The 21,305-nt window shown below is 51.7% G+C and overlaps 1 protein-coding gene across 2 annotated transcripts in view; it reads right to left on the reverse strand.

Moving 5' to 3' along the window:
• uroc1 (urocanate hydratase 1) overlaps positions 1-21,305 on the reverse strand; it is a 111,332-nt gene that overhangs the window by 41,671 nt on the left and 48,356 nt on the right. For both annotated transcript variants that reach the window (XM_059649698.1, XM_059649699.1), the window contains exons 11-14: positions 13,945-14,124; positions 11,762-11,859; positions 9,311-9,383; positions 3,918-4,039 (exon numbers count right to left, since the gene is read on the reverse strand). In XM_059649698.1, coding sequence (XP_059505681.1) covers positions 3,918-4,039; positions 9,311-9,383; positions 11,762-11,859; positions 13,945-14,124 — 473 coding nt within the window. The remainder of the gene's footprint in view (positions 1-3,917; positions 4,040-9,310; positions 9,384-11,761; positions 11,860-13,944; positions 14,125-21,305) is intronic.

Below are 21,305 nucleotides of genomic sequence, written 5' to 3' on the forward strand. Positions count from 1 at the left end.
TGGGATGGATTTCTAACAACAACATGGCAAAAGGGAGATAGAGAGCTTGGTGATGTGGTGCAATGAGAACAACCTCTCTCTCAACATCGGTAAAACTAAAGAACTGATCATTGACTTCAGAAAGAAAGGAGGAGAACACAGCCCCATCTACAGCAATGGAACGGAGGTTGAGAGGGTGGGCAGCATCGAGTTCCTCAGAGTGACGATAACCAACGACCTGTCCTGGACTTCCCACGTAGATTTAACAATCACGAAGGCACAATAACATCTCTCCTTCCTCAGGCAGCTCAGGAAATTTGCCATGTCCGTAAGGTCACTCACCAACTTCTACAGATGCACCACTGGAAACAGCCTGTCTGGGTGTGTAACAGCCTGGTACGGCAACCGTTCTGCCCCAGGACTGTGAGAAACTTCAGAAGGTGGTAAGCACAGCCCAGACCATCACAGAAAACAAACTTTCATCCGTGGACTCCATTTCCACAGGTCGCTGCTGTGGAATGGCGGCCAACATCATCAAATACCCCTTCCACTCCGTTAACGATCACCTATGACCTCTTTCATCAGGCAGAAGGTACAGAAACCTGAAGGCACGCACCAGCAGGTTCAGGAACAGCTTCTTCCCGGCCATTATCAGACTGATGAATGGACTCCAGCCTCAAATAATTCTGATATTGTTAATGTTGATTTTGCCCAGCGCACACCCTGTGCAATGTAACCTATTTACACCTGTCTAAGTCTTTTTGATCTGCACATCCTTGCTTACTGTGATCTGCCTGTGCTGCTTGTAAACAAAACTTTTCACTGTTTATTGGTACTCACGACAATAAACAAATCAATCAGTCAATCAATCATTCAGCCCCATCGTCAGTGAACTGTCTCTTTGAAACTAGTGATCTCATGTGTTTCCCTCATCAAACGGTCAATAGTCAGGAAACACCCATGTTTATTCTATCGTCTGAAGGCTTATGTTTCATAAGATCAATGGAAAAGTCCCAAAAATGCAAAAAAAATGGAATTTTGTTCAGAATGGGGATGGAACCAGATGCCATTGTTGAACAATTTTAACTCCCTCAGTGACTCCCTTGGACTGCTCTCACTGGGCCTGGTATACATGCCAACTGTATTTAGACATATTCCTGTGGATTTCACCAGATGACCCAAACAGACGGCTGTCCCCCATGATGCCACCACTAGTTGCCCAACAAGGCATGGTCTGCCCTCAACCAATTGGAAAACAGACAACTCACTGACCAGAGATAATGGGAACTGCAGATGCTGGAGAATCCAAGATAATAAAGTGTGGAGCTGGATGAACACAGCAGGCCCAGCAGCATCTCAGGAGCACAAAACTCACCGACTAGTTGGATGGTTTTTCACTCCCAGTCAATGTTTGCTTCCTCCATCCCCATCGTTTAATAATGAAGAAATAAGTAAAATAGAATTATTTTAACATTCAATGGCATTACCACCACTGAAACCCCACTATCAACAGAAACACCATTGGACTCACCATATAAATATAGTGGCTACAACAGGTGCTCAGAGGCTAGGAATCCTGCAGCGAGTAACTCACCTCCTGACTCCCCAAAGCCTGTCCACTATCTGCAAGGCCCAAGTCAGGAGTGTGATGGAATACTCCCCACTTGCCTGGATGGGGGCAGCCCCAACAACACTCAAGAAGCTTGACACTAGATAGCCCCTTCCAAACCCACAACCACTTCCACCTAAAGGACAAGGGCAGCAGATACGTGGGAACGCCACCCCCCCTGCAATTTTCCCTCCGACTCACTCACCATCCTGACTTGGAAATATATCACTGTTACTTCACTGTTTTTGGGCAAAATCCTGGAATTGCCTCCCTAAGGGCATTGTGGATCAACCTACTGCATGTGGACTGCAGCAGTTTGAGAAGACAGCTCACCATCACCTTCTCAAGGGGCAACTAGGGACTGGCAATAAGCGAGCTGGTGATGCCCACATCCCATGAGCAAATGAATAAGAAAATATCCCCTGAAGAGGTAGGCCACACAAGTGCCCGTGGTGCAATATCCCCAACAGATCGTAACCACATGCAGGTCACCTTGTGGCCAGATGCTTTCTTGGGTCCAGCTCCAGCTGGGGGTAAGTGACTGATGTGACTAATCCGAGAGAGCCACAGGAGAGGAATGGCCACATCCTGTCTAGTTACTGCTGGAAGGTTGATGGGCTTTGGAGCAGATCAATGAGGGAGCTCTGGGCACAATTGTACTGTCCTGCTACTCCCACTTATACAGAGCCTTTCGTGACCTCAGGTTCCCTTTGTTGCCCATGAAATTCCGTTGAATTGTAGACACTGCAGCACTTTAGGGAACACAGCAGCCTTCTTTATACAGCAAGCTGCAACAAACCACGACAGCGACAATATAATCTGTTCTTGTTGCTTTGACTGAGGAGTCGACATTGGTCATGATATGCTCTTTGTCCTAGTAATGCCAAGGGATCTTTCCCATCCACCTGAGAGGGCAGACAGCTTCTCAGTTTAGTGTCTCATCTGAAAGACAGCACTGTCAACAGTGCAGCAGTCCCTCAGTACTTCATTGTAGGCTGGATTTAATTTGAGCAATTCAACTCACAACCTTGTCATTCAAAAGTGAGTGAATTGCCCACTGGAGCACAGCTCACAGTCAATCCACACACAGTACAATCCCACAAGCTAGCAATGTTGAAATAACATAAGTAGGGTGCAAGTGGGTGGAAGGGTACGTGGTTGGTAAGTGTAGATGCTTTGCGGGACTTAGGTATCCCTGTTGAGAAGTGACTCAAGGGTAATATGCGAGTACAACGAGCTAATCAGAAGCTGTTAACTAAAGAGATGTTAGTCTTTATTATAAGAGGGCTCGAGCACGGGAGTAGTGAAGTCTTGCTTCATTTGTTTAGGAGCTTATTTAGACTGAACCTGGAGCACTGTGTTTAGGTTTGGTCTCCTTGTCATAGAAAGTGTTACAATGCAGAAGAAGACCATTCAGCTCCTCGTGTCTGCGCAAGCTCTTTTTCCCAGTGCCAGTCTCCCGTACATTCCCCGTACCCTTCACCATTAGTTTTACCCAAATCATCATACAAAGCTTTCTCGAATGCCTCAAGTGACCAAGAGTGATATTACTGCCATAGAGGGAATGCAATGAAGGTTCCTCAGACTTGATCCCAGGATAATGGGACTGTCCTATGAAGAGAAACTGGGCAAAAACTGGATCTGGATTCTCTAGAGTTTCAAAGAATGAGGCATGATCTCATTGAAAACTACAAAATATTGAAAGGGATAGAGAGGAGAGATGCAGGTCAGATGATCCCCCTGGTGAAGGGGTTCTAGAATGAGGGGCGCATTTTAAAAATAAGGGGGATGCCACTTAGACCTGAAATGAGGAGAAGTTGGTTTTGGACAGAAGGTTGTAAATTTTGGGAATTCTCAAGGGGCTGTGGAGTCTCTATCTTTTAGTCTTTTTAAGGTAAAGATTGATAGATTTCTGATTTCCAGTGGGGTACAGGGTAATGGGGATGGAGTGGGTAAAAGGTATTGAAGCGGTCAATCAGCCGTGATTGTAATGACTGATGGGCAGGCTGGATGGGCTGAATGGCCCGCTCCTGTTCCCATGGCATGGAAACAGTGAGGAAGCTGGGACACACAGCTCTTTCCACTGGGCTGCCCCTCGAAGTAGCAGTCAGGGAGGCTTGGAGGAGCCAAAATCCAAGGCAGCCTTGTGGATGTGAAGCCGTGGATGAACTTCGGTTTTTGCAGAAATTAATCTGCAAGAAAATTCCAAGTTATGGAGACACCGTCGATGAACCGATACTTGAAGAAAGCAGGGAGCGAGAAGACATTAAAAGAAACCAAAGAAAAACATTGCAAACAAGGAACTGGGAATGCAATATCTTATGTTTACCTGCTTCCTGTGCAATCCCCTCCAGTACTGCAGTAGCAATAGCATCAGTCACCATTAGGTCAGCAGGGTCAGCTGAGGTACAAACCCAACGAAATGGCCCAAACCCCAGAGAGAAAATATCGCTGTAGGCCAGAAAGAGAACATTCATCACACTGTGCACCTCTTTGGTGGTCACGGAGACTTCTCTATATCAACTGTAGGGCGTGCGAGATCCCAATGGGAATATTAGAATAGGAGGAAACCATTCAGCCCCTCCAGCCTATAACTTCATTCAGTTTGGGATGGGCAATAATAGCTGACCTTGTTAGTGATGTTGGCATTTTGTGACTGAACAAAACAGATTAGATCACGGCTGATCTATCACTCATAATCATTTCTTCATCTTTGCTCCAGTTCACTTGATGTCCTCACCAACAAAACTTGGTTGATCTTGGTCTTGTAGACTCTACTCACTCCTGACATTCACTGCTTTCCTTTTGGGGTGGATTTCCACTGCTCTTTGGTGTGAGGAAGTGCTTCCTGACAACAAGGGCGGTATGCTGGCTCAGTGATGGCACTGCTGCCTCACAGCACCAGGGACCCCAGTTCAGTCCCAGCCTTGGGCGACTGTCTGTAGAGTTTGTACATTGTGTCTGCATGGGTTTCCTCTGTGTGCTCCCACAGCCCAACGATTAGGTTAGGTGGATGGGGGATGGGTTGTGTTTCGGTAGATTGCTGTTTGGAGGGTCAGTGCAGGCTCTTTGGGCCGAATAGCCTCTTCCTGCACCATAATGCTTCTATGAATGGCCTGGTTTAAAGTTTAAGCTTACGCTCCCCTTGCTCTGAATGTCTCCCGTCACACCAAAGGAAATTAATTCATCCTAACTCAACCCTTTTATCCTTGGTAAATCTTGGGGCCTCTCTGGTGCATGGACTTCAGTGTTTCAAGTAGGCAGCTCACCACACTCTCTCTCAGAGATGCTCATATCCCACAAACAAATACAAGATTGCGTATGATACAGCAATAACAACGCACAGACAATGTAGATTTAATTGTATTCTGTGCCCTGGGCCTAACTAACACCTGGACAGTTGTTGAGGTGACACCACTAGTACATTGCGGCCCCACTTGGCAAATTGGTTCGCCTCTGTGGTCACGTCAGGACAGAATGAAGAGACAAAGAAAGAAGTCACAAAAAGGGAGGTGGCAGCGTTTGTGCCTCTGAGTTCAAATCACGTTCCACAATCCATAAGGCAAGTAGGTACAGGAGCAGAATTAGGCCATTTGGTTCACCAAGTCTGCTCCACCATTTGATCATGGCTGATATATTTCTCAACTCCATTCTCCCGTCTTCTCCCTCGAATCCTTGATCCCCTTACCCATCAAGACTCTGTCTATCTCTGTCTCAAATATATTCCCAGCCTTCCACAGCAATGAGTCCCACAGATTCGCCAGCCTCTGGCTGAAGAAATTCCTTCTCATCTCAGTTCTAAAGCGTTGTCCCTTCACTCTGAGGCTGTGCCCTAGTCTCTCCTGCTCATGGAAGCTTCAACTCCATGTCCACTCTATCCAGGCCTCTTGGTGCTCTGCAAGTTTTAATCAGATCTCCCCTCATCCATCTAAATTTCATCAACTACAGACCAAGACTCCTCAATTGTTCCTCATATGACAAGCACTTCATCAAAGCATCATTCTGTAAATTTCCACTGGATCCCCACCAATGCCTGTGCATGCTTCCTTGGATATGACCCCCAAAGCTGCTCCAAATGTGGTCTGACCAGAGCCTTATACAGCCTCAGCAGCCCATCTCTGCCCTTGCATTCTAGCCTTCTCAAATTGAATGCTAACATTGCATTTACCTTCTTAATTGTGAACTGAATGTGGATGTTAACCTTGAGAGAATCCTGAACTAGGTCTCCGAAGTTCCTTTGTGCTTCAGATTTCCAAAGCTTTTTATAGTCAGTGCCCGTACTCTTCCTACCAAAGTTTCACACTTTCCCACAATGTATCCAATCTGCCACTTTTTTGTCCACTCCCCTAGCCTATCCAAGTCCTTCTGCAGCCTCCCCACATCCTCAACATTACCTGCCCGTCCTCTTGTCTTTGTGCTGTCTGCAAACTGAGCAACAATGATCTCAGATAGCATGGTGTGGAGCTGGATGAACACAGCAGGCCAAGCAGCATCAGAGGAGCAGGAAAGTTTGACGTTTCCGGTTGAGACCCTTCTTCGGAAATGATCTCAGTTCCTTTGTCCAGACCATTAATGTATAATGTGAATAAGCTGTGTTCTAACACCTGCAGAACTCCACTAGTCACCGGCTCCCAGTGAGTGGAGATGGAAAGTTGGCTCCAACTCTCCATATATAGGTTTGGGAGATTATGGAATCCTCCCTTTATACGGACATTAATCTTTCCCTACTGGCTACCATTCATATTGTCCCAGCCATGTGGAGAGTGTTCTGGTGATGCTTTGTCAGACTGTGAACATTAGTCCACACTGATCGTTGTAGACAGAGTGTGTGGATCCCACAGTTATAACCTGACAGGCAACTCATCAATCACATGTTCCCCTGTCACTTGCAACCTATAGTCCGAGAGAAAACAAACACACAAAAATAAGGATCATTTGTCACAAGCTTTCTTTGAATGATACAGCATAGAAAGGGCTATGCTGTCCATCAGGAATGCTTTGGCTCCTGGAAAGAGCTGTCAAATGTGTTGCTGTCCTTCCGTCCTTTCTCCATGGACGTGATTCTTTCCTTGTCAAGTATTTGTCCAGTTCCATTTTGAAAACAAAAACAGAAATTGCTGCAGAAACTCAGCAGGTCTGGCAGCATCAGTAGAGAGAAAGCTGAGTTGATTGTTCTGGAAAAAAAAATGCCACGGGACTCAAAACATTAATTCCGTTTCTCCCTCCACAGGTGCTGCCAGACCTGCTAAGTTTTCACCAGAAATTTCTGTTTTTGTTTCAGATTTCCAGCATCTGCAGTTCTTTATTTTGCTCCGTTGTGAAAGTTCCTGTTGCAGTTTCCCTCAGGAAGTGCTTTCTGGATCACAGCAGTGCGCTGTGCCAAAGATCCCATCATGTCACCTTTTGTACTTCAACCTTTTACCTTAACTGTGTCCCTCTGGTGGCTGACCCACCACGAACTGCATCAACTTCTCGTCAAACAAAATTAAACAGCAACAGATGGATTCTCGGACTAACTGGGAAAATGTCAGCGTGTTTCCAAGAGCATGTGTATGTTTTGACGTTGTTAAAAAGTGCTCATCTTGGGCAGAAGCCATTTCATTGAGGATCAAAACAAGCCAATCTGTTCTGATGCTGAAGACACACTGATGTTCATTTTAACAGGATCCGGAATAATCTGAGTGGAATTTAAGAAATCCAAGAATGAGACAAAACAACTTGTTCCATCACAGTTCAATTTTCGCAATCAGAACTCTCCCAGGCTGCTGTCTGGCAGCATTGTGAAGCAGCAGCCACTGCTGGGTTTAAATGTTGGAACATCGCTCCCAGATAAACACCAGCCTCACCCTGGGGAGGTGCTTGGGGTTGGCGAGGGCGGTGATAGGGTGGGTAAGGGACTGGGTGTCACAGTGTGAAGGTGAGGAGAGTGGGAGCACCAGGGTGGGGTTGGGGTAGGGCCAATCCACAGAAAGGTGGGGTCTGATCACAAAAGGAGTGAACGGGTGCTACCCCACTTGCCCATTTGAGGCACATGCTCCCTGGGCTTTCGTTTTGTACTATGACTGGGCAGGCCTGTATCTTTAAAATAGTCACATGACATCAGGCCATGTGATGATGCTGTATAATGGTATATTCCCCCCCTCCAATGCTCTGCTGTCTTATCTCTCCTCCCCCACTGCTTGAACAAAGCAACAGTGTAAACACAACTCACAATGAGCTCCAGTCGCTTCTTTTCACAAAGTGTAGATATTCCTTCTACAGTACTGGCTGAACTGAATACACACTGGCCTAGCCAGTGATGCCCTCATCCCATGAATAATTTTTTTAAAAATAACAAAGTGTTATCTGAATGTATCGGAAGAACGCATCCACTTATAGCCTTATAATGTATTGTCCATGTCATCAGAAAACGGTTCCCGCTCTTTAAAGGCAGGTTGTATCACGGCATAGATTCCACAGCAGACAGGCAGTGTTGCTTCTAGACATTTGAGACATTTCTTGACATCACAACATGGCACAAAGGTATGGCAAGCTGGCTCAGTGGTTAGCACTGCAGCCTCACAGCACTAGGGGCCTGGGTTCAATTCCGCCCTGTCTGTGCGGAGTTTGCACATTCTCCCCGTGTCTGCGTACGTTTCCTCCGAGTGCTCTGGTTTCCTCCCGCAGCCCAAAGATGTACAGACTAGGTGGATTGGCCATGCTAAATTGCCCGTAGTGTCAAGGTACATGTGTGTTAAATGAGTCAGCCACAGGAAATTTAGGGGAGTGGGTCTATGTGTGATGATTTTTTGAGGGTCTTGTGGGCTTTTTTGGCCAAATGGTCTATTTCCAGACTGTAGTGATTCTATGGAATCTGGATACTCCTTACTTTCAGTAAACTCAGTGTATAAAGGAGTCGGTGTAGTGTTTCCTGTTAGTCAGCAATGTGTGTGTAATATACATTTAATAACATTAGTGAACACAAAACCCCAGCCACATAGATAGGTCTCTGATGTTGCAAATAAATCTCAAGACATCTGTCTCAGTAAGGAGTCAATTCTCTGTGGGATGTGGGCTAACACATAGAAAACTAGAAACTGTACAGGCCCCTATTGCTGATCTTCTCCAGCCAGCTTTTAATGGAGGCCAGGCTGAAGAGGTCTCTGACCGGTCATTAGTTGATCATTTAAGAGTCTCTATGAGACGAGGAGGGCGGCCCCAGACATTGCCCACCAACATCAAGTTGAGGGAGATTGGGGGTGGGGCGAAGGTCATGTGAAGACAACGTGAGGAATTTTGTGAGCTCCTGTACACGTACTCACCACCGAGGAAGGTATCAGAGATAATAGGAACTGCAGATGCTGGAGAATCTAAGATAACAAAGTGTGGAGCTGGATGAACACAGCAGGCTAAGCAGCATCAGAGGAGCAGGAAAGCTTGACGTTTCAGGTCGGGACCCTTCTTGACCTTGGGTTGTTTGTAAGGTCAGCCCTGGCCCAGTGTGTGGTACTCCAGTGCCTGAGCTGGAAGATTATGGATTCACTCCAAGGACACAAGCACAGAACAACTCATGTCATTTAAACAGATTATGAATGAAGCGTTCTAAAGTGGGATCTTGCTGTAGGCTGTAGAATTTCCTGAACTGCTAACATTTCAAAAAGCACGTCAGTGACTACAAAGCATTGGAAATGTGTGGAGGCATGCAAGTCAATAGAAATGTTCTATGACAGATTCTCAACTCACCCCATTATATGCTGTACATATGACGGGAACTTGAATTCCAGTTTCCCACCTCCAGCTTTCTCCACATCAGCACCTGGAAGAGTTTTAAGTGAAAGGAACACCTCTGAGTTCTATGTACAAAGATCATCTGAAAGAGTGATTTTAGGACTAGGATATCAAAAATAGGCTAATTCAGGTACTCAGCATAGGGATAGCATAGGGTTAGATACAGAGTAAAGCTTCCTCTACACTGTCCATATCAACCTCTCTCAGGACAGGGATAGTACGGGGTTACTTAGAGAGTGAAGCTTCCTCTACGCTGCCCCCATCAAATACTCCCGGGACAGGGACAGCACAGGGGTAGATACAGAGTGAAGCTGACTCTACACAATCTAAGATTTCAGAGTTTCTACGGACTGGACAGAACCAGCATTCTGCCAGAAGTAGAAATGGATTCTGAGGAGGAGCTGTTTGATAAATTGGCTTTAAAGTGTTTGTCGTGACACGTACACATGTATTACATTTCCCACAAGACACAACAGAATTAGATGCCTTTAAATCAAACGAGGGCACTTTGCCATTCGCAAATTGGTGACAGATCACCACCTCGTAGTTGACTGTAAGATTTCGGGTTGGGAGTGAGTGATCAGCAAGTGGGTCATTCTGTGAACTGAGACATTCTTCCTCAATCTTTGGCCTCCCAAGCAAATCCCTGTGAGCTGTCTGCAGCAACTGGGTTTGTTAGATTAATGGAAGCAGCTTGAATCATTCATTGTTAAGGACTGATATAGTCAGAAGCCACATGATGCCAAGTGAGAGTCCAACAGGATTAATTGAAATCACAAGCTTTTTCAACACTGCTCCTTCATCAGGTGAAATCCTCCAGCATCCAAAGGACATGTATTCTGGACACTCAAGGGAGCAACAAAAAGTGGTGCATTTATATAGAGCCTTTTAAGACATCAGAACTTCTCAAAGCACCACCACACTTTGGTTTGAAGTTGTACAGTAGAAAGCAAGGATGGGGTTTTAACAGTGAGGCTGAGAGGGTGAGGGTGAGAAAGCCACAGTAAATACACCCAGGTGATTCTTTCAGATTCCTGTAGTCAAAGCAGTGGGACCAGAACTCTTCAATTTAAAGTAAATTTTAAAACAACCTAAAACAGATGCAGAAAGAATTTTTTTTATCAAAGAGTGATAAATGCTTGGAATAATCTGTCAGTCACGGCAGTCAGTCACTGGGTTTTATGGGATTGCTGGATGCTGGGTTGTGTGAGGGAGGATTTGAAAGGACTGAGCTCTAATGGATTTTTCTCATTCCAGGTTATTATCCAATTTTGTGACCGGCACAGGGATAAAAATCTAATATTATGACGCAAGGACCAAATATCTCCTGGATTACAAACTTCTAATGGTCTCTTATGAGAGGTCACAACCTGATGCATTTATTCTGCTTTTATTTTCCCCTCTCTCCACACACGCAGCCAGACCTCATAGTTATAGAGTCATACAGCTTAGAAACGGGCCCTTCAGCCCATCATGTCTGTACTGACCAACAAACACCAACCTACACTGATCCCATTTACCTGTATTTGGTCCATAACCTCCTGTGCCCCACCTTTGTAAGTGCCTAAGCAGCTGCTTCTGAAATGTTGCTCGAGCACCTGCCTCCACCTCCCTCTCAGGCAGCACATTCCATATTTCTACCCCCATCTGGATGAAAAAATATTTCCTCAGGTCTCCTCTAAACCACTTGTTCCTCACCTTAGACGCACACCCTCTGGTCTCAGACACGTTCACCGCGGGGAAAAGATTCTCACGATCCACCCTGACGATGCATCTCATAATTGTGTTTCCCTCAATCAGATCCTGCCTCATCCTCCTCTGCTCCAGGGAATACAAACCCAGCCTTATCCGCTCTGTCCTCATAACTGAGAGTTTCCATCCCAGGCAGCATCCTGGTGAATCCCCTCTGCACCCTCTCCGGTGCAATCCCATCTTTCCGATAGTGTGGTGACCAGAGCTGGATGTAGTATTCCACCTGTAGCCTCAGCAATGTTTTATAAGGTTGGAACAAGATTTCCTTGCTCCTATATTCCCCGCCCCGGCTAAAGAAGGTAAGCATCCCCTGTGCCCTCTTCCCCCGCCCCGTCTCCCTGTGCTGACACCTTCAGGGATCTATGAGCTTGTACACCAAGGTCCCCTTGTTCCTCAGCACTCCCCAGGGACCCAGCATACATTGGGTAAATGCTTCCCTTGTTAACTCTCCCAAAATACATCATCTTACACTCATCGTGATTAAATTCCATCTGTCATTGCTCTGCCCAATTTACCAACTGATCAATAACAGACTGTAACCTGAGGCCACCCTCTTCACTGACAACACCCGCAGATTTTCGTATAACCTGCTGAGTTTCTCCAGCATTGTCTGTTTCTACCCCAAAGGGTGACTCCTGTTTACATTTCACTCACCTGCTCTCTTGGCTTCGAGTAGGAAAGCATTCCCATAATCCCAGAAAAACATCCCTTTCTCTGACAGTTTGTTGATAGCAGTTACTTGTCGTGACAGGCTTTGATAAAAGAAAGAAGTGGTTTAACATCGAAATATTGTACAACATGGCACACCCCACACCGAAATATCACCTTCATCAACAGGAAAGGAAAGAACACCTGCAAAAAGGCAATTTGGCCCACAAAACCACTGCTATACCCCACCGCATTCACCCCCCCCCACATCCCCGTGTCCACTCTCCCCCCATCACCGACTCTACCCCACCGCATTCACCCCCCCCACATCCCCGTGTCCACTCTCCCCCCATCACCGACTCTACCCCACCGCATTCACCCCCCCCACATCCCCGTGTCCACTCTCCCCCATCACCAACTCTACCCCACCACATTCACCCCCTCCCACATCCCCGAGTCCACTCGCCCCCCCATCACCAACTCTACCCCACCGCATTCACCCCCTCCCACATCCCCGAGTCCACTCGCCCCCCCATCACCAACTCTACCCCACCGCATTCACACCCCCCCACATCCCCGTGTCCACTCTCCCCCCCATCACCAACTCTACCCCACCGCATTCACACCCCCCACATCCCCGAGTCCACTCTCCCCCCCATCACCAACTCTACCCCACCGCATTCACACCCCCCCACATCCCCGTGTCCACTCTCCCCCCCATCACCAACTCTACCCCACCGCATTCACCCCCCCCACATCCCCGTGTCCACTCGCCCCCCCATCACCAACTCTACCCCACCGCATTCACCCCCTCCCACATCCCCGAGTCCACTCGCCCCCCCCATCACCAACTCTACCCCACCGCATTCACCCCCTCCCACATCCCCGAGTCCACTCGCCCCCCCATCACCAACTCTACCCCACCGCATTCACCCCCTCCCACATCCCCGAGTCCACTCGCCCCCCCATCACCAACTCTACCCCACCGCATTCACACCCCCCCACATCCCCGTGTCCACTCTCCCCCCCATCACCAACTCTACCCCACCGCATTCACACACCCCCACATCCCCGTGTCCACTCTCCCCCCCATCACCAACTCTACCCCACCCATTCACCCCCCTCACAACCCCGTGTCCACTCTCCCCCATCACCAACTCTACCCCACCCATTTACCTCCCCCAACATCCCCGTGTCCACTCGCGCCCCCATCACCAACTCTACCCCACCGCATTCACCCCCTCCCACATCCCCGTGCCCACTCGCCCCCCCCCCCCCCCCACTCCCCCCACCATCACCGACTCTACCCCACCACATTCACCCTTCCCACATCCCCGTGTCCACTCGGCCCCCATCACCGACTCTACCCCACCGCATTCACCCCCCGCCACATCCCCAAGTCCACTCGCACCCCCCCCATCACCAACTTTATCCCACCGCATTCACCGCCCCCACATACCTGTCCCAACTCTCCCCCCCATCACCGAATCTACCCCACCCATTCACCCCCCCAACTTCCCCACGTCCACTCTCCCCCATTACCGAATCTACCCCACCCATTTACCCCCCTCACAACCCCATGTCCACTCTCCCCCCATCACCGACTCTACCCCACCGCATTCACCCCCCGCCACATCCCCATGTCCACTCTCCCCCCATCACCGACTCTACCCCACCGCATTCACCCCCCGCCACATCCCCAAGTCCACTCGCCGCCCCATCACCGACTCTACCCCACCGCATTCACCCCCCCCGACATCCCCGTGTCCACTCTCCCCCCAATCACCGAATCTACCCCACCCATTCACCCCCCCGACTTCCCCACGTCCACTCTCCCCCATTACCGACTCTACCCCACCCATTCACCCCCCCAACATTCCCGTGTCCACTCTCCCCCCCATCACCGAATCTACCCCACCCATTTACCCCCCTCACAACCCCATGTCCACTCTCCCCCCATCACCGACTCTACCCCACCGCATTCACCCCCCCACATCCCCGTGTCCACTCTCCCCCATCACTGACTCTACCCCAACCATTTACTCTCTCACAGCCCCGTGTCCACTCTCCCTCCATCGCCAGCTCTACCCCACACACTTAGCCTCCTCTGAAGAGGGTGTTACAACATGTGACCTTTCCCCTTGGTGGTGGGATATATTCCATGGTTCTTTCCTTTCACACTGCCTTACCTTTCCTGGACAAGTCTGCGAAATGTTTTCGGGTCAGCATGCATCATCTGATTGGCTGCCTCGAATGTGAGCTGTACAGGGTAGTAACCTCCACTGAAAGGGTTGTGGCAGGAAGTCTGATCCGAGCCCAGGTCCACCAGGAGCTCTCCGGTCTGCTCGTTCTCCTGCACCAGCCGTTCCCTGTCAGTGCATTGTCATTGCAACGATACACTTTATTCACAAACTATCTTACTGTCCCTAAGGCACTTTGGCTCTGTACAGTAGCATATGGAAAAACAAGCAAACCTTGGAGTTTGAATGCATCTAGCCAACAAAACAAAGTCATTGGCTTCTTGTACAAGAGTACATTTGCATATATTTGAGGCAATGGGAGGGTCCAATAATGAACAGACCCCCTTTTACCTTCAGTAGGAAGACTTCAGGCAGTGGTATTCCCCGACTGTGCTCAAAACTTTACTGCGTCCCTCAGCATGTAGTCCTGAGCCCTGGAATGTGACAGTCTGCATCACTCCACAGGGTCAGCTCCTTGCTCTGGAAGACCAAATAAAGGGTTCCCCCAGGACGAAATAGAAACAAATGACTTCCATTTATTTACTGGATAGAGTCAAGCTCCAAGGTTTGTTTAAAAATCGAAAGAACTGTGGGCGCAGGAAATCGGAAAATGCTGGGAAAGCTCAGCAGGTCTGGGAGCATCTGTGCAGAGAAATCAGAGTTAACCCTTCAGTTTGAGTGACCGATCAAGTATTGTTTGTTTCTTCATATGTTACAGGACAGAACTGAACGACTTTAGTTCCTGTTTATGTATAAAAGAGATTTTTATGAATAAAGTACATTTTTAAAACAAAAGAAAAGTCTGTGCGACGTGATTGATTTGCAGCGTAAGCAGTCAGAATGCAGACTAACGGAGGGGTGTAGGGGCTGGAGGGGGTTACAGAGATAGGGAGGGGGTGTAGGGACTGGAGGGGGTTACAGAGATAGGGAGGGGGTGTAGGGACTGGAGGGGGTTACAGAGATAGGGAGGGCATATAGGGGCCAGAAGGGGTTACAGAGATAGGGAGGGGGTGTAGGAGCCAGAGGGGGTTACAGAGATAGGGAGGGGGGTGTCAGGGCTGGAGGGGGTTACAGAGATAGGGACGGGGTTACAGAGATAGGGAGGGGTGTAGGGGATGGACGGTGTTACAGAGACAGGGAGGGGTTTAGGGGCTGGGGGGGTTTCAGAGATAGGGAGGGGGTGTATGGGATGGAGGGGGCTACAGAGATAGGGAGGGGGTGTAGGGGCTGGAGGAGGTTACAGAGATAGGAAGGGGTGTAGGGGCTGGAGGGAGTTTCAGAGATAGGGAGGGGGTGTAGGGGCTGGAAGGGGTTACAGAGATAGGGAGGACGTATAGGGGCCAGAAGGGGTTACAGAGATAGGGAGGGGGTGTAGGGGCTGGAGGGGGTTACAGAGATAGGGAGGGGTGAGGGGCTGGAGGTGTGACAGAGATAGGGATGGGATTACAGAGATAAGGAGGGGGTCTAGGGGCTGGAGGGGGTTACAGAGATAGGGAGAGGGTTACAGAAATAGGGATGGGTGTAGGGGATGGAGGGTGTTACAGAAATAGGGAGGTGTGTAGGGGCTGGAGAGGGTTTCAGAGATAGGGAGGGGGTGTAGGGGATGGAGGGGGTTACAGAGTTACAGAGGGGGTGTAGGGGCTGGAGGAGGTTACAGAGATAGGAAGGGATGTAGGGGCCAGAGGGGGTTACAGAGATAGGGAGGGGGTGTAGGGGCTGGAGGAGGTTACAGAGATAGGGAGGGGGTGTAGAGACTGGAGGGGGTTACAGAGATAGGGAGGGCGTCTCGGGGCCAGAAGCGGTTACAGAGATAGGGAGGGGGTGTAGGGGCCAGATGGGGTTACAGAGATAGAGAGGGGGGTGTCAGGGCTGGAGGGGGTTACAGAGATAGGGACGGGGTTACAGAGATAGGGAGGGGTGTAGGGGATGGATGGTGTTACAGAGACAGGGAGGGGTTTAGGGGCTGGAGGGGGTTTCAGTGATAGGGAGGGGGTGTATGGGATGGAGGGGGCTACAGAGATAGGGAGGGGGTGTAGGGGCTGGAGGAGGTTTCAGAGATAGGAAGGGGTGTAGGGACTGAAGGGAGTTTCAGAGATAGGGTGGGGGTGTAGGGGCTGGAAGGGGTTACAGAGATAGGGAGGGCGTACAGGGGCCAGAAGGGGTTACAGAGATAGGGAGGGGGTGTAGGGGCTGGAGGGGGATACAGAGATAGGGAGGGGTGAGGGGCTGGAGGGGTGACAGAGATAGGGATGGGATTACAGAGATAAGGAGGGGGTCTAGGGGCTGGAGGGGTTTACAGAGATAGGGAGAGGGTGACAGAAATAGGGATGAGTGTAGGGGATGGAGGGTGTTACAGAGATAGGGAGGTGTGTAGGGGCTGGAGGGGGTTTCAGAGATAGGGAGGGGGTGTATGGGATGGAGGGGGTTACAGAATTACAGAGGGGGTGTAGGGGCTGGAGGAGGTTACAGAGATAGGAAGGGATGTAGGGGCCAGAGGGGGTTACAGAGATAGGGAGGGGGTGTAGGGGCTGGAGGGGGTTACAGAGATAGGAAGGGGTGTAGGGGCTGGAGGGGATTAGAGAGATAGGGAGGGGGTGTAGGGGCTGGAGGGGGTTACAGAGATAGGAAGGGGTGTTGGGGCTGCAAGGGGTTAGAGAGATAGGGAGAAGGTGTAGGGGCTGGAGGGGGTTAGAGAGATAGGGAGGGGGTGTAGGAGCTGGAGGGGGTTACAGAGATAGGGAGGGTGTGTCGGGGCTGGAGGGGGTTAGAGAGATAGGGAGGGAGTGTAGGGGCTGGAGGGGGTTACAGAGATAGGGAGGGGTGTAGGGGCTGGAGGGGTGACAGAGATAGGGATGGGGTTACAGAGATTGGGCGGGGGTGTCGGGGCTGGAGGGATTACAGATTTTGGGAGGGGGTTACAGAGATAGGGAGGGGTGTAGGGGATGGAGGGTGTTACAGAGACAGGGAGGGGTGTAGGGGCTGGAGGGGGTTTCAGAGATAGGGAGGGGATTTAGGGCTGTAGGAGGTTACAGAGATAGGGAGGGGTCTAGGGGGCTGGAGGGGGTTACAGAGATAGGGAGGGGGGTAGGGGCTGGAGCGGGTTACAGAGATAGGGAGGGGTGTAGGGGGTTAGAGAGATAGGGAGGGGGAGATAGGGAGTGGATGTAGAGGCTGGAGGGGGTTGCAGAGATAGAGAGGGGTGTAGGGGGCTGGAGGGGGTGAGAGAGATAGGGAGGGGTATAGGCGCTGGAGGGGGCTACAGAGATAGGGAGGGGGTGTGGGGAGCTGAAGGGGGTTACAGAGATAGGGAGGGGAGTAGGGGATGGAGGGGGTTACAGAGATAGGGAGGGCTGTAGGGGGCTGGAGGGGGTTACAGAGATAGGGAGGGGTGTTGGGGGCTGGAGGGGGTGAGAGAGATAGGGAGGGGTATAGGCGCTGGAGGGGGCTACAGAGATAGGGAGGGGGTGTGGGGGGCTGGAGGGGGTTACAGAGATAGGGAGGGGGTGTAGAGGCTGGAGGGGGTTACAGAGATAGGGAGGGCTTGTAGGGGATGGAGGGGGTTACAGAGATACAGAGGGGCTGTAGGGGCTGGAGGAGGTTAGAGAGATAGGAAGGGGTGTAGGGTCTGGAGGGGATTTCAGAGACAGGGAGGGGGTGTAGGGGCTGGAAGGGGTTACTGAGATAGGGAGGGGGTGTAGGGGCCAGAAGGGGTTACAGAGATAGGGACGGGGTGTCAGGGCTGGGAGGCCTTACAGAGATAGGGAGGTGGTGTAGGGGCTGGAGGGGTGACAGAGAGAGGGATGGGGTTACAGAGAGAGGGAGGGGGTGTAGGGGCTGGAGGGGGTTACAGAGATAGGGAGGGGGTTACAGAGATAGGGAGGAGGTGTAGGGCCTGGAGGTGGTTACAGAGGTAGGGAGGGGATGTAGGGGCTGGAGGAGGTTACAGAGATAGGGAGGGGGTGTGGGGCCTGGAGTGGGTTACAGAGATAGGGAGGGGGTGTAGGGGCTGGAGGAGGTTAGAGAGGTAGGGAGGGGGTGTAGGGGCTGGAGGAGGTTAGAGAGATAGCGAGGGGTGTAGGGGCTGGAGGGGTGACAGAGATAGGGACGGCGTTACAGAGATAGGGAGGGGGTGTAGGGGCTGGAGGGGGTTACAGAGATAGGGTGGGGGTGTAGGGACTGGAGGGGGTTACAGAGATAGGGAGGGCGTCTCGGGGCCAGAAGATGTTACAGAGATAGGGAGGGGGTGTAGGGGCCAGAGGGGGTTACAGAGATAGGGAGGGGGGTGTCAGGGCTGGAGGGGGTTACAGAGATAGGGACGGGGTTACAGAGATAGGGACGGGTGTAGGGGATGGACGGTGTTACAGAGATAGGGAGGGGTTTAGGGGCTGGAGGGGGTTTCAGAGATAGGGAGGGTGTGTAGGGGCTGGAGGGGTTTAGAGAGATAGGGAGGGAGAGAGGGGGCTGGAGGGGGTTACAGAGATAGGGAGGGGTGTCGGGGCTGGAGGGGTGACAGAGATAGGGATGGGGTTACAGAGATTGGGAGGGGGTGTAGGGGCTGGACGGATTACAGATTTTGGGAGGGGGTTACAGAGATAGGGAGGGGTGTAGGGGATGGACGGTGTTACAGAGACAGGGAGGGGTTTAGGGGCTGGAGTGGGTTTCAGAGATAGCTAGGGGGTGTATGGGATGGAGGGGGCTACAGAGATAGGGAGGGGGTGTAGGGGCTGGAAGGGGTTACAGAGATAGGGAGGGGGTGTAGGGGCCAGAAGGGGTTACAGAGATAGGGAGGGGTTGTAGGGGCCAGACGGGGTTACAGAGATAGGGAGGGGGTGTCAGGGCTGGAGGGGGTTACAGAGATAGGGAGTGGGTGTAGGGGCTGGAGGGGTGACAGAGAGAGGGATGGGGTTACAGAGAGAGGGAGGGGTTGTAGGGGCTGGAGGGGGTTACAGAGATAGGGAGGGGGCTACAGAGATAGGGAGGAGGTTTAGGGCCTGGAGGGGGTTACAGAGATAGGGAGGGGGTGTGGGGGCTGGAGGGGGTTACAGAGATAGGGAGGGTGTGTAGGGGCTGGAGGAGGTTAGAGAGTTACAGAGGGGGTGTAGGGGCTGGAGGAGGTTACAGAGATAGGAAGGGATGTAGGGGCCAGAGGGGGTTACAGAGACAGGGAGGGGGTGTAGGGGCTTGAGGAGGTTACAGAGATAGAGAGGGTGTATAGGGGCTGGAGGAGGTTACAGAGATAGGGAGGGGGTGTAGGGGCTGGAGGGGGTTACAGAGATGGGAAGGGGTGTAGGGGCTGGAGGGGTGACAGAGATAGGGATGGGATTACAGAGATAAGAAGGGGGTCTAGGGGCTGGAGGGGGTTACAGAGATAGGGAGAGGGTTACAGAGATAGGGAGGGGTGTAGGGGCTGGAGGGTGTTACAGAGATAGGGAGGTGTGTAGGGGCTGGAGGGTGTTCAGCGATAGGGAGGGGGTGTAGGGGATGGAGGGGGTTACAGAGTTACAGAGGGGGTGTAGGGGCTGGAGGAGGTTACAGAGATAGGGAGGGGGTGTAGGGGCTGGAGGGAGTTACAGAGATAGGGAGGGGGTGTAGGGCTGGAGGAGGCTACAGAGATAGGGAGGGGGTGTAGGGGGCTGGAGGGGGTTACAGAGATAGGGAGGGGGTGTAGAGGCTGGAGGGGGTTACAGAGATAGGGAGGGCTTGTAGGGGATGGAGGGGGTTACAGAGATACGGAGGGGCTGTAGGGGCTGGAGGGGGTTAGAGAGATAGGAAGGGGTGTAGGGGCTGGAGGGGGTTTCAGAGACAGGGAGGGGGCGTAGGGGCTGGAAGGGGTTACTGAGATAGGGAGGGGGTGTAGGGGCCAGAGGGGGTTACAGAGATAGGGAGGGGGTGTCAGGGCTGGAGGGGGTTACAGAGATCGGGAGGGGGTGTAGGGGCTGGAGGCGTGACAGAGAGAGGGATGGGGTTACAGAGAGAGGGAGGCGTTGTAGGGGCTGGAGGGGGTTACAGAGATAGGGACGGGGTTACAGAGATAGGGAGGAGGTGTAGGGCCTGGAGGTGGTTACAGAGATAGGGAGGGGGTGTAGGGGCTGGAGGGGGTTACAGAGATAGGGAGGGGCTGTGGGGGCTGGAGGGGGTTACAGAGATAGGGAGGGGGTGTAGGGGCTGGAGGAGGTTAGAGAGTTAGGGAGGGGGTGTAGGGGCTGCAGGGGGTTACAGAGATAGGGAGGGAGTGTAGGGGCTGGAGGGGGTTACAGAGATAGGGAGGGGGTGTAGGGACTGGAGGGGGTTACAGAGATAGGGAGGGCGTATAGGGGCCAGAAGGGGTTACAGAGAAAGGGAGGGGGTGTAGGGGCCAGAGGGGGTTACAGATATAGGGAGGGGGATGTCAGGGCTGGAGGGGGTTACAGAGATAGGGACGGGGTTACAGAGATAGGGAGGGGTGTAGGGGATGGACGGTGTTACAGAGACAGGGAGGGGTTTAGGGGCTGGAGGGGGTTTCAGAGATAGGGAGGGGGTGTAGGGGATGGAGGGGGCTACAGAGATAGGAAGGGGTGTACGGGCTGGAGGGGGTTTCAGAGATAGGGAGGGGGTGTGGGGCTGGAGGGGGTTACAGAGATAGGGAGGGGTGTAGGGGCTGGAGGGGTGACAGAGATAGGGATGGGATTACAGAGATAAGGAGGGGGTCTGGGGGCTGGAGGGGGTTACAGAGATAGGGAGAGGGTTACAGAGATAGGGAGGTGTGTAGGGGCTGGAGGGGGTTTCAGAGATAGGGAGGGGGTGTAGGGGATGGAGGGGGTTACAGAGTTACAGAGGGAGTGTAGGGGCTGGAGGAGGTTACAGAGATAGAAAGGGGTGTAGGGGCCAGAGGGGGTTACAGAGATAGGGATGGGTTGTAGGTGCTGGAGGAAGTTACAGAGATAGAGATGGTGTGTAGGGGCTGAAGGGGTTTAGAGAGATAGGGAGGGGGTGTCGGGGCTGGAGGGGGTTAGAGAGATAGGGAGGGGGTGTGGGGGCTGTAGGGGGTTAGAGAGGTAGGTAGGGGGTGTAGGGGCTGGAGGGGGTTACAGAGATAGGGAGGGGTGTAGGGGCTGGAGGTGTGACAGAGATAGGGGTGGGGTTACAGAGACTGGGAGGGGGTGTAGGGGCTGGAGGGTGTTAGAGAGATAGGGAGGGGGTGTCGGGGCTGGAGGGGGTTAGATAGATAGGGAGGGTGTGTAGGGGCTGGAGGGGGTTAGAGAGATAGGGAGGGGGTGTAGGGGCTGGAGGGGGTTACAGAGTTAGGGAGGAGTGTAGGGGCTGGAGGGGTG

Source organism: Stegostoma tigrinum, chromosome 11 (genome assembly GCF_030684315.1).
Source record: "Stegostoma tigrinum isolate sSteTig4 chromosome 11, sSteTig4.hap1, whole genome shotgun sequence".
Classification (NCBI taxonomy): Eukaryota; Metazoa; Chordata; class Chondrichthyes; order Orectolobiformes; family Stegostomatidae; genus Stegostoma; species Stegostoma tigrinum.